The sequence below is a fragment of the Mytilus trossulus genome, chromosome 2, assembly GCF_036588685.1.
Source record: "Mytilus trossulus isolate FHL-02 chromosome 2, PNRI_Mtr1.1.1.hap1, whole genome shotgun sequence".
NCBI classification, from domain to species: Eukaryota; Metazoa; Mollusca; class Bivalvia; order Mytilida; family Mytilidae; genus Mytilus; species Mytilus trossulus.
In genome coordinates this window covers 68883875-68898569 of record NC_086374.1, presented here as the reverse complement: position 1 = coordinate 68898569, position 14695 = coordinate 68883875, and the positions used below count along the sequence as shown (strand labels likewise).

Here is a 14695-nt window from a genome sequence, read left to right as displayed (position 1 = left end):
ATTTATAAGTATGACTGTCTTTTTTTGTATCTTTCGTCCCTCTTTTACTAATCAAGACGTATTATATGGCACTTCACTAAATGAAACATTTACATTACTAACTAACTTGATCGTCCTTCAGAAAGCAATGCTGGTATTTCATGGTCTTACCTGGTCTATTCTAAGTTTTTACCATTTTGAACGTTTTTTGATTTTCGCTTATAATTATTAGCATTTGAAGTGAAGCATTGTCTACATAACATACCTGTCATGTAGACAATGCTGTTGTTCTTGCATAATTAACAGATAAAAGATAGTACAGGTACAAATTAATGTCAATAAATGACAAGTGGCAATGCTTGTAAATTCCTTTGAATGGTTGTTATGATTTGCTATGAATGAAAAATAATATTCAATCACTATCAAATTTCTACAAAATAAATAATTTTCATTTCCGTATTTCCCGGAAAGAAACAGAAAAGTTCTGTCAATTCGGAATTTGCATGTTAAAGGTTACTTAATTAAGCTGAATTTATAAAAGTCAATGACGAATCTTTCTAAAAATAGATATCGAGTTCTAGGTTGTCATTTATTAAGAATGAAACTTTATTGACTTGTCAACAGAACCCAGTTGCTCTTTTCATGTTAGCTGTGGTTTTATTGACATTTCACATTTAAAATATTGTATTACATCAAGGTATAATTCCTAGTACAGATCATATGAACCATGATATTTATTCTCTTTAAAAGCACGAATGTAAACTAATATCATTTAATCTGGTTCAAAATTATCAATCTTTTCTTTCGATATTTTATGATTTTTTTTTTGCAATCATATCTATATTAATAATATGAGTTTAATGAAAAACTTTAAAAAAAATTGTATTATGTTTTTAATTCTGTATTGTTTATCCCACTCATTTACATTATATAAATCTAACGAAACGAACTTGTACGTTTCGGCAACAAAGTTTATCGACAGGTTGTAGGCATCCCTATGGGCACTAATTGTGCCCCTTTAATATCAGACTTGTTTTTTGTACTGTTACGAATCACAGTTTATGACAAACCCAGTAAAGACCCTCCGACATTGCATTTAATTGATAAATTCAACAACACTTACCGTCATCTTGATATTATTACTATGTTATATACATATACATATTCATGGATCTACAATCTGTCGATACCTGTAACTTGGCATTGTCATGTTTTTTCTCTGGCTGTTTATGACGTCTTTACACTAAATCCATTGGGTGTTGGATGTGTACGGATTGATATTTTAGTCTTAGATGCATGATTTTTTTTATTAGTTGTTAGCGGCTTTGAACTAGCTGTCAGATAACTGCGAGTACTCTCAGATCTGTTCATTGTGTCTTTTTGTGTCGGAATGTATAAGTACCCGGCCACATCAACTTTTATTTTTGTCCATCCGATGAGTAAGCCTTTTTCAACTGATTTTTATAGTTTGTTCTTATTTTGTACTGTTATACCACTGTCCTAGGTTAAGGGAAGGGTTGGGATCCCGCTAACATGTTTAACCCCGCCACATTATTTATGTATGTGCCTGTCCCAAGTCAGGAGCCTGTAATTCAGTGGTTGTCGTTTGTTTATGTGTTACATATTTGTTTTTCGTTCATTTTTTTACATAAATAAGGCCGTTAGTTTTCTCGTTTGAATTGTTTTACATTGTCTTATCGGGGCCTTTTATAGCTGACTATGCGGTATGGGCTTTGCTGATTGTTGAAGGCCGTACGGTAACTATTTTGGTCATTTTGGTCTTTTGTGGATAGTTGTCTCATTGGCAATCATACCACATCTTCTTTTTTATATTGGATCCTCATTGCACGATCAAATGCATGATACTTGGTGTTCTGTATATACATTGTACTAACTGAAAATTCCAGCTTTCTTGTATTCTTTGGTTTCGCTAACAAATCCAAAACACATACTGTGCGCACTGAAGCAACTCTATTCAATGTTACCAAGTGTTATGCTGATGCTGATTTCATATTGGCTGCAAAACGAATCAATTGCTTCTTTTACATGTTTTTATCATCATATGTAAAAGAAATCCATGGATAAGAAAAGAATATAAAGCTCTGTCCCCAAATTAACTAAAACTTTGTTTCCCAAATATTCGCGTACTTGTGGCAATCGATTTTTTTTCTATTGTATTTTTTTTTTTTTACTTTTGTACTTGACATCTAGTTGAACTTCATTTATTTGAAGTTTGGGTGAATTATTAATAGAAATACTACTAGGAAACAATAAAATATAATCCTATAATATTTCATAATTATGTAAAGGTAATAAATATTTTATGAGCTTTGAAATTGACGTCGATTTTTGTACATTATGCCAGTTTCATCTTTTTCAATTGATATCACTTGCTTGAATTGGATCAAACTGCTTTTATATAATGTGACAATGTTTTATAATGCTAAGTTTTTATTGATTATATTATTGGTTCACGCTTGATCAATTTCGATGTATATATAAGGCGCTGCAGGCAAAATGTGATGAGCTACTTTTTTCATTTCGAAAAATAATAAGAAAAAAATCAACATTTGAATTGAATCTATAGTAAATTAACAAAATCCATTTGTAAGAGTATTTTCTATTTTATCCAAAAGTTGGACTAATATTTGTATCAGATAAAATTTACTTCCGATTAATGTACAATCGGAGCAAACTGACATTAACATTACAAAAAATAAAACGAAAAAAAACGAAAGTACCACCAAAAGTACACATAATACAAAATAGAAAAATAAAAACGTATCAACACCAACCTTACTATAAACAGGGGATGATATCTGGTGACTTGGAAAAGTAAGCAAATTCTGCTCTACAAGTCACATCCGTAGCTACCTTTTTAAAGGTTTATATATATTTATATAGATGTTCGTGTATTTCATGTATTTATTCATTATAGGCTTTCAATATATATATTGTGTTTGAGCGTTCCTGATAAAGATATTTTTCTATAGATGGGTACAGATGCGCATTAGTTTTTCCATAGGCCGTAATGGTAACGTTTTCTTCTGTTGCTCAGTCCATATTGTTAACTTGGATATGTGTGATGGCTCGTTTCGAAGTTGAGACATTTTGACATATGTGGTTAAATTTTCAGGGTACGAAGTGAGATTACTTTTCCCGTAAATTAGCAAACCCCGAGTATCCTTTTGTGATGCGGCTCCTCATGGTAAATAATCCTATTTTTAACACAATGTCAATAAGTTCTTTGAAAATTTAATACTTTGAACACATTTAATAGCTCCATAGATTTTACACATTTATTCTGTGTTCCCCTACTTTCTAAATTAACTCAAATGGTTAAGCTCAGTCACTTGTTTATCATAGAAAAGTGTCAAATATCACTACACAGAGAATTTTTGTTTACACGTGACTTTTGAAGTTCCTCATTTCAAGGCGCATTAGGGATCTTGTCCCAGATGTTATACCAAGGACATTTGGAAACACATGTTGTAAGATAACATTGACAAAAGAGAATCGGAATTTCAACATTGTAGTCGTAAACAAACAGCCATTGCCAATGTCATGGCAAATACGAAAATTAATCAAAGACAATCAGCCTGTATAAACACAACACGAACCAAATCAAAACCCGAACGTAACCTCAGGTGATCTGGAGGGGAAAGCTGATCCAACTCCACATTTGTAATAGTCGTTTTTTTGTTGTGATGTCATTTTCAAAAAAAAGAAAAAAGGAATTGTGGTTACAGCATTGTGGACATAATAGATATTCAATAAGGGTCGACTACATGCAGCTTGTGATAGCGTTCGTAAAGTATTCGAAGAAATTATTTTAGCTCTGGAATAACGTATCACACGTGAGATGTATACTCCTTACGCAGGCAATGTTTAAAATTCCTCAAAATTGGGAGGAGGAAAACATATTTTTTCTCGTTCTTGTTCCCAACCAACCCGTATTGTCATTTTCCATATTTTATTCATGATATTAGGCAAACTTATCTGTATCTTTATATCTTTCAACAATAGTAGAATATTCAATGGCATAGATGTGTTCAACAAAGCAACAAACTTTGAATCATTTATTGAGAGGGCATCATCTAAATAGTGGGCTGTGAAGTATAAGGGATAATTCTATAGCTTCTTTTTATTATTTCTAAGACGCTGTTGTATAAAATCTTTCTCAATAATTAAAGAATAATTCGCAAAGAAGAGAAGCTTGCCTGGTTTTCATGAGAATGTTGACTGTTTTTTAAAATAATAAATCTTTCAAACTTAACATTTATGTGGTCAAAAATGACATCAAAAGTCTTAATTTGATGATATCAGTTTTAGATAATTGTTTGTTTGAACCCGAGTGGGTTTTTTTATTTTGTAACAACATTAACTTTGCTGTATCCTTCATATTTTACCGTTTGAATGGTTTTACACTAGTAATTTTGGGGCTTGTTGTTCGGTGTGAGCCAAGGCTCCGTGTTGAAGGCCGTACTTTAACCTATAATGGTTTACTTTTTAAATTGTTATTTGGATGGAGAGTTGTCTCATTGGTACCCACACCACATCTTCCTATATCTATGTGTATCTAGTTGTGTCATTTACTTATGAAACAAAGTAGACTCAATTCTTTCAATTCATCTTTGACATTAGAATGGGGATGTAACAGTTAGAATAGAAGGAGCTTTTAAGTATTAACATCTGATTCACTACGCTTCCAAGGAAGGATCTGTCACAACACATCTGAAGATCGGTTGTTGATAAAATTGTTATTTATAGACTAAGTGTAGACAAATGTTTCATGGCGCAGTTGATAGATATGAAAAAGAAGATGTGGTATGATTACCAATGATACAATTATCCACAACAGACCCAGCATTATTACGGGTTTTTTTTTGTAAGGACACTTGCGTGATTTATAGGTATACAAGGAAGATCTTCATCTTTGGTTGACATTTTAAAAGAGCATAGAACAGAGTGTGGTTATTCATGATTTCTTCTTTGGTAAGTGCTGTGTTAGTTAATAATAGCTGAAAATACAAGACACAATAGTGTTTATGACCATGTACTAAGATCTACTAACAGCCACCTAAATTAGCAATAATTATAAAGAGAATCAAATGAATCATTGACCTCTATAGTATTTAACCGAAAACGATGTGTCTGAATTATTGAAATAGAAAAGAAATATTTACGAATTCTATCTTTTTTACTTTACCGTTTTTAAGAGTACCTATGAACCATGTTGTATTTACATACACTTAGTATAACAACTTGATAGCGATGTAAACCATTTCGTCAACATTTCTCCACATAAACCTATATTCAACATGAAGAGGTTAGTAAACATACATTTTAAATTATTCGTAAATACAAGTCAATTATGGGTGACACCCGCTTAATGGGGTAAAATAACACGTTTCGATGATGGTGAAATAAAGATATAATTCTGTACTTAAAACTTTCGTTTGCTTTGAACCTTGTGTTTGGGTATGTTTACTGTATGTAATTTTGATTTTATGATTGTATTGAATATTGTCCACACGTTGTTTTATTGGTTTATGAAATATTTACTTTCCCCAAACATTTATAATACGTTGTTAAACCACTGTTTGTATTATAACATAGATTTCTTTCCAATTAGCTAGCTAAAGGTATCGTTAAAATATCATCATCGAACTGCTTATGGTAATTGCCGTAAAAATTGAAATTGTCGTAAAATCATTATGGTGTCATGCGCCACGGGATATTTGGATGTAAATAACGAATGACAATAATTCTTATCATGTATGCGAAAACACTTATACAATAATTAAAGTGGCTACCAAATAATAGTTGCATTTTGACAACTCTAGTGAAGTAGGCGTTTCCAACCGTATAACGACCTTTAATAAAATAGCAATTTATATCTTCGGATTAAGGTATTTATATGTGAAAAGGTATTTTCATCTTTAATTCAGTGATACACATCTTTTGCTTGTGGAATAGTGAAGAATGACCAATTCACTGGATAAAGTCATACAAGTAATTTCCAAGCCACCAAAACTAAGGCAAGATTTTGAAATACAGACACTGCTACCATGGCTGCGGAAAAAGTCTCAGTTATTTTCAAGATTAAAAACAGGTACGTGCTAGTTTAGTGTTTTTTGGAGAAAAATCGTCATTGGTTTTATTTCAAATGTAGCGTATCATTCTGTATTACAAATAAAAGTACATTTAAGTACTGGTTCTAACGAAAATAAAACAGTTTCTCGAAAGGTCTGAAGGTTCTGACTAACAAACGTATGCAGTAGGGCCTTCACAATTTTGGAATTGTGCATTTTGCAATAGAAATATTAGCAAGAACCAGCAGATTTTTTCAAGGACCACCAAGTGAAAAAATATTTCGAGAACTCTGACAATGATGCCTGTTAAAACAAATGGAATTTTTTTTTCAGAGGCTATGTTGTTTTCTATGTTGTGTCATGTGTACTATTGTTTTTCTGTTTGTCTTTTTTATTTTAAGTCATGGCGTTGTCAGTTTGTTTTAGATTTATGAGTTTGACTGTCCCTTTGGTATCTTTCGTCCCTCTTTTGTTCTATATTTTTACAGTTAGAATTGGAAATTAATTTTTGCATAGTAATCAAACCTCCATTTGCTGGAGCAGGAAAAAATAAATATAGAGGATTTTACAGTCTTTCCAAAATGTAGATTTTAAAGACCGAAATCCAGTGTTCTAAGTTCAAAACGAGTGGTCTTTTCTCTCTCAATTGTTCCACTTCTATTTCCCATCGCCTATAAAAGATAGCATTGAGTCATCTTAACCTTTTATTACATAAATGTAGACGTATAAATTATTATTTATTCTGTACATCTAATATATTTCTATCTATAAACGCTATAATGTTAAACATTAAATTTTGTTCTGTATATTCACAAAATATTTAGCATCAATTAAATATGTTGAACTGTTTAACATGTCGTTTAAGCTTTGCTTCGTTTAATAGCCAAATTACTTGATGTTCCCTTTGTGGATGTTTTAATGGCGAATTAATAACATCTAATGCCGACATGACAAATTAAAGGGATATAAAATATTTCACTTGGAAAATCCAGATTTTAAATGAAAGTTATTTTCACTTGAATTTTTGAATAATACTTAAGTTTCCCACACGTTCACTTGAGACACACGTACTTGCTATTGTCAGTTAAAGTTCGTGCAGTCTAAAAAAAATACAGTTGGCGAGCGAGGCAACACAGCAAAAAGCAAAGCAACAAAATTTACATATCATATCACTGGACAGTGCAAACAGAATCCGCGACATCGCACTTGTCTCATTTATTTGATTTCGAAGGGATTCTTAATGGTGTTTTTTTTTTTGTAATCCAAATTTCCTAGTATGCATTCAACTATTTTGTTGTTGTCCTCCATTGTATTGAAATTAAGAATAAGCGTACAATATAAAGCGGTACCAGGTGGAAATACGAATTTAGGTTCCAACAAGGTAATATTTTATCTTCACGCATCTAAGTTGCGGTTTAGAATTAGTAAATGAAAGACCTGCATGTAACATCAAGGCGGTTTTAGGGGTTTTCAGAAAATAATAATGAAAAACATATTGCGGTTAAGCAGATGACAAAAAAAATTATTCTGAATCCATATTTCCTCCATACCTTATAAAGATAAATTTTGAAGAAAAAAATGATAGATTGCGTCCAAAAGTAAAAAAAAAAAGATATTTCGAGCTTTGGGCAAACAAATCATTCTTTCAAAGACATAAAACAATAAAGCCCTTAAATAGTTAAGAAACTCTTCAGATTTCATTAGGAATCATTTTATATTTGTTAAGATGATAATAAAATTTTTTATGAATTTCAATTTCTTATAACGTTTAGAAGGGTGTAACAGGGAATCTTTTTTGAAAATTTAACAACCAGTATACATCTCGTAAACATTACGATTTATTTTTTTCATTTTAAAGGCGAATGATTTCTACAATCGACATATCATATTCTACTGTAGATAACTGCGGTCTTGCTTCTATATAAAGGACTTCCATACTTCCTACATGTCTATAATTATGAACAGAAATTAGAAGATACTTGTTAAAGAATCCTCATTTTGCAATCACCTATAATTTTACAATATATTTGTGTCAGCTATGGAAGAAATAATCTTTTCACATAAGACAACCATGCATAACAGTTTGTCGGTTTGTGTACCTAAATTGTCAAAGGTGCTTCAAAGATGAACACATAATTTCCACATAACTCAATGAGAACCGATGGTCAAAGAATGTGGCATTGTTGTAGTCAGTAACTGTTGTCAACCAATCAACATGGAATAAAGGCATTGTCTCCTATACATTATTCAAACATTAGCATGCTAGCTCCAGAAACGAAATTCGGGGGAAAAGACCTCTGACTGCCAATTTTTCCTGTAAAATAGTAAAGCTTTAGTTTCTTTTTATCTTAAACATCTTCATTACATATCCAGTTTTAACATTTCCAGAACAATAACCTTTCCCAACGTATTTCCGAATCCCATATTTCTATTTGATTTAACATTGTAAATTCATACTTATTGTTGTAAAAAGTAAAATCACAAAAAAAACTGAACTCCGAGGAAAAATCAAACGGAGGTCCATAGTCAAATGGCTAAATCAAACGAATGAATAACAAGTGTTATATTCCTGACTTGGTACAGGCATTATCTTATGCAGAAAATAGTGGAACAAACTTGGTGTTATAACTAGCTTAACCTCTCACTTGTATGATAGTCGTATAAAATTCCATTATATAGACAACGATGTGTGAACAAAATAAACAGGCATGATAATAGTTTTAAATGTCAAAAAGTTTCATTTATAAATACTGTAAAAACTAAAGATATGTGTCGGTATTTCCAAAAAAAAAAGATGAAAATTAATTTCTGCACATGTACGTACCAATATTAATGACAATATAAACAATCTATAAGCATGTATATATCATTTTATATAGAAATAGAATGCACTTTATTGAAACAGTGGATTACCCAGTCAACTTACATTTACATGTTGGTCATATCAAATTATTTATCAACATAGTACACTCAGTATAATATACAACTTTTAAATTTAAATTAAAATGTGAAAGGCATAGAATTTTGCTAATGATTTTTGTTTACATGTGCTTGTGATTTATTATATTTATATAATATATATATATATTGTTGGGTCGCTGTCTCATTTACGTATACCCAAAATCTCCTTCTACGTGATATGGAGGAAATTAATAGAGAGAGTTCAGCGTATATTTATAACCAGATCATGTTCATTATGTGTCATAAATATATGATTGTTTGCTTATAATATTTATAAGGGTTTTTAAATAATATTTACTCTATCTTTTATTGATTTTAACCTTAATAGTGAATCAACATTTTCACAAAAGGTATTTAATTTGAAAATAAGCTTTATTTGTTTTTGAAACCAATTCAGTTAAAGCGAAATGAACATAGTGTTTTTACATAAATAAATTTGTATTACTTATAAACATTGATCTTAATTCGAACCTGAAGTGATATGATATAAAGTACATGTAGATTTGGAAATAAATCATATTTCGCGATTCAATTTCAAAAGGTGTCTTAATCATTAACAGAACTTGCAACCTTGCGGAAAACGTGTCTTCTATCAACTGTTTTATACACTCGTAATTGTGAGAAATGCATTGCTTCTCAGAAACGGAAAATATACAATTAGGAAACATAAACCTGCTCGTTTATCATATTTTGTATTTAATCATCCTCTATGGTCTATTGGTTAAAAAAAGATTCCAGTAAACGCAGATATTCTTTTACAGTGGCGTTCTTGTAATGAGGTTATCTTTACAAATACAAACTTTATTGATGCAAAGGAATTCAGGACAAGGCCAACATGTTTATATTTTTGTAATTATGATTATTCAGATAAACATTGAACGAGACAAAAATTAGTGCTTATCGTTTATAAGTTAATTAATCAACTTTATTCAACGGACATTATCAGAAAACAAAAATCCAGGCTGAGCGTTCTGACTATCTTCTTTCGAGTACATGTTATTTGCGTCATAACAATTCTTGAGTTGATCATATCAAAAGAATCCGTTTATTCGATAATTTGAGGATTTTTGGAACTCCTTATAAAATGAACACAGAAAAATTCAACAGTAAAACTTGCAAACAATTGTAAAAAGTAACCCGAATATTGTCATTTGCTACAACTACCTATTCCGCCGATATTCTATAATAGATATATCGAGATTTTTCACACAGTGTTGTTTACAAAGCGAAAGAACACGTCATATTAGAGCTTTATTTAACAAGGAGTAAAAAAAAGAACAGCTACACGCACGGCATACCCACCCTCGCCTCAGTATTTGAATGAAATTATTGTCCTATTAGAATCGAAATAATTCATGGAAGCCCTAGATTTGTTGTAAATTTAAACATGGCCTGGGCTGTGATATTCGTTAATTTTATTCCTCGCTAACGCTCAGGATAAAATTCGAATATCACGGTCCAGGCCATGTGTAAAATTTAAACAAATCTATGGCTTCCAAGAATTAATTCTTAATGTAGCCATGGCTCTGTGTTGAAGACCATACTTTACCTATAATGGTTTACTTTTATTAATTACGACTTGGATGGAGAATTATCTCACTGGCACTCTCTGTGCAAAAACAAATAGAACAAAAGTCAGAATATTCGGAAAAGTTCTATATTAGAACAGATATTTTTATTTATTATATAGTTCTTCAACTCTTCTTATACACCCGTAGCTTTCACATATTCGGCCTTGTATGTTCCAGATGAAGGTAAATCCAGAAAAGCCCTTCAGAAGCACGAACCTATAATGGGTTGTTTTTATTTATTATTTTATCTAATCGGATAAATACTTACATCCCAAAGTAGATATTTATTAATTTAGATCAGTGGGAAATAGTAAAATTTTAAATGTAATCCGTTTTCCAAAGTTCAATAGTGCATGCTCTTCATCAGTAATATAGATATGATTAAAGAATATGACCATGAATATCAAATACGCGATTTAAAAGTTACAATTCAAAATTGACGTTATAAAACAAATTCACACACTTTGATTTGCATTTAATACATTTATTTGTATTGAAAAGATTTCCGATACACAAACAAAATTTTCAAGCCGGAAATAAAGAAAAACTGAAATAATAACTTATAAAGGGTTACAGTAATCTGAAGAACTGAAGACTTTATTGATTTCGATTCAAAACAAAACATTTAGTTTCTATACACGCTGGTATTCAGAACTGAAAATTTAACATATTTGACTGATAAAAATATACTGTCAAAGTTCACCAGTGCTTTGATATTGATTTTTTTTTTGGCAGCAGATTTTGGTTAATATATTCAATATTTGATGTTGGAAGCTATCAAAATACTCAAGGAAAGGTGGAAATATGATGATATGAATTATTTTTCTCTAAAAATTGACCAATAATCCTTAAAGGTCAAATTAATTATTTTCTATTTATCGCTATTTTGTGCATTTTTCCTTTGATCTTTTTTTGTGATAATTTTCATATGTTTCTCGCTTGAGATGGAAAAATTATCGCTAGAAACTAAGGAGGCCCATGGCGTTGCTAACGAAATTGACATTGAAATTGACAACGTCGTCATAGGTAAAATAGCGATAAACAGATTATTATTGGTCATCTCAACTCTCAACTCAAGCTGTACCAGCTCAAGCGAGGAAGTCAATCTCGTTGAGATAATCAACGATAATCTATAAATAGTGGTAAGAGTGTAATCAACATGAGAAAAACATGATATGTTACTGGATGGGGTAGTAAATGAGATAGCAGCAACCAAATATCATAAAACACCACACATCTAGAAGTCAAAGTATGACAACCTAACTGCCAATTTAAGTTCAAGTCGCAGCAGCTTCTTTCACATCACGAAGTTTAAACGATGTCTTGACTGTTAAATATTGCGGCGTTTGAAATTACAATTTCTGAATTGTGACAAAAGAAAACAGATATGCTACATTTAGTACATGTAGGAGTTGTAAGAGCGTCTCATGTTAGAAAACAAGGTACAATAATCTAGCCATATTCAGTCTAAACGCTGTTGTAACTAGAACTACCTTTTACTGTTTTATTTCTGTAATTCTAGACGTTCACAAACATGATACGGATTGCGTAAGGGTGCGTTAAGGTGTTGTTTTTAAGCTGAAATACTTGGCAAATATTTGAAGTGAACTTAGTTCAAATAAGTCTACTTAATTATTTTTTATTTCAAGTCAAGGGTCAAATATGTGTATTGGTTAAACAGTCTTACATATTCAAGAAACATACTTGCTTTAGATGAGTGGATACTTGACCAACGTGTTATTGCTCCCGGGGAAACCCTGGAGGCTTTGATTTAGATTTAATCGTTGCTGTGTTAAAAAAGATGCCTATTTCAATAAAACTTATAAAATTTAACAATAAACGTTTTAAAACAAGTAATATGTCGTTAAAATGGAAATAAAAGTTTTCAAAGTACAATAAACCTACATAAGTAAGCTTATGATAAAACCGTTGACAAACATTTACATTACCTATTATATTGAATTCTATGTACATGTACTTTTTTGCATAAGAATGTTATGTAGCAATATATTTCTGCATATATTTAGTTTTAAATAGTTTTTTTTTACTCAAACAATTACTATGTGAACAACATGTAAATCCCAGCTATAAACTTCAGGTCGTTTTATTGCTTTTTCAAATGCGAAATGATTTCTGAAGTTTTATTACATTTGAAGTGGAATTTGATTTTACCATTATGCGGAAGTGCACTCAATGATTGCATATAAATTATTTTTTTCAAACTTTTAGCACTCAAGCGACATAGGGATTTTTTTCTTTCTAACAGAGAAAATAAATTGGAAAGAAACATATTGTACAACTTCAAAGCAAAAAAGCCCTAAATGTAAATGACAACTCCTAACGCAATGGAACAATGCTTTTGTATATGTTCTTCATCTCAAGGCCACACCGATCCCTTTGAAATGGAACAAAAGTTAGCAACGCTTTGAGTGAAATTATTCGCTAAACATCGATAACGATATACATGTACATGCGAAGTAAATTATCTAGTAAATTTTAATTTTATTATAGATTATACCGTTGGTTATCCCGTTTGAATGGTTTAGTCATTTTTGTGCCTTTTATAGCTTGCTGTTCGGTGTAAGTCAAGGCTCCGTGTTGAAGACCGTACTTAGACCTATAATGGAACATCTTTTACAAAATTTGACTTAGGTGGAGAGTTGTCTCATTTGCACTCATACCAGTTCTTCTGATATCTATGAATGTATCACATAGAAAGAACAATTAGTTAAAACACCATTGAAAACATTTTCAAGAATACAATTATTTCTTGAATGCGAATAATTTTACATCCTAATTTTTCACCTTTTTGTTTTTAGAATTCTGCTGTTCCTATACTGCTTGAGATATTATGGTTTATTTTAGTATGTGAACACACGGAGCTTCATTTATAATTACAATTGGGTTCTTGGTTTTCTGCAGTTCAATTTACTTCGAGTACTGTTATAGCGGTTCTTTTAGTCTTTGTAGTTTTATTACTCTATTAGGGTTTAGTTTTTGTATAGAACTGATCATCTGTTCCACTGGGTTTCACAGTTGATTATAATGTTATCCTGTAACATCACTGCTAAAGGTTTGGGAAGGATTGAGCGCTGAACTAATATGTGTATGTCTATGCATGGAAGTATGTCAATATAATGCTTCCATGGTCTATGCATGGAAGTATGTCAATATAATGCTTCCATGGTCTATGCGGTATGGGCATTGTTCCTTGTTGGAGGCCGTACGATAACCTAAACTTGTTAATTTCTGTGTTCTTTTGTCTCTTGTGAAGAGTTGTTTCATTGGCAATTACCGATTTGACTACTAGAACATCTTCTTTTTTATATTAATCCTGCCTCATTGTCTTAGTGTCTGTCCCAAACCTAGAAGCTGTACATGTACGTAATATGTCAGTAGTTGTAGTTGGTTTTCTTCTGTCATAATTGACTCATCTTTACTCGTTTAATCATTGATTTTTACTTAAATAAGAGAATCAGTTTTCTTTTTGAAATGTTTATAGCTTACATTATGGATTTTACTCAATCAGTTTTCTTTTTGAAATGTTTATACATCTGCCTATATCTATAACTTACATTATGGCTTATACTCAACATTGAAGGAACGTGGTTGAAGTTTGTACAGTGACCTGTAGTTGATTTGTTTGATGTCCTTTGGTCTTTGATTGATAGTTTACTTATCTCATCGAAAATCATGCTACATCTTAATATATGCATTATGGAAATATTTTACAAGTATTTTCTTTGGCATGTATTTGGAGAAGTTTGATGTATTTATTAAAACTCGTGTTCCGATGTTGGAAGTGCCTCGGTGTTGGAAGTGCCTTACAAAAAGTTTTCTCTGACATGCAATTGAACACATTTGATGGATTATTAAGATTCGTGTTCCGATGTACTATAAATTACGTCCACATACAAAACCATTACCGTTAATGAAAATGCATGAAATTATGGAAAGGAATAAATTTCCTTCCTTTCTATATTAATAACGCAATATATATACATTGTATATATTGATAATTTGAATATTTCATGTTATTTCTCACAAAATCAATAAATTTCTTCCAGAACTTATGTTATAAATATTTTA

General features: G+C 31.2%; 1 protein-coding gene across 2 annotated transcripts in view; it reads left to right on the top strand.

Moving 5' to 3' along the window:
- Positions 1-5251: 5251 nt before the first annotated feature.
- The window catches only part of LOC134707877 (uncharacterized), a 34043-nt gene continuing 24599 nt past the window's right edge, over positions 5252-14695 (top strand). Inside the window, exons 1-2 of one of the 2 annotated variants that reach the window (XM_063567985.1) lie at positions 5252-5308; positions 5931-6094. In XM_063567985.1, the coding sequence (XP_063424055.1) occupies positions 5965-6094 (130 nt within the window). In that variant the 5' untranslated portion in view covers positions 5252-5308; positions 5931-5964. Of the gene's footprint in view, positions 5309-5605; positions 6095-14695 lie in introns of those variants that run through there. The other variant, XM_063567984.1, reaches the window with a different exon arrangement.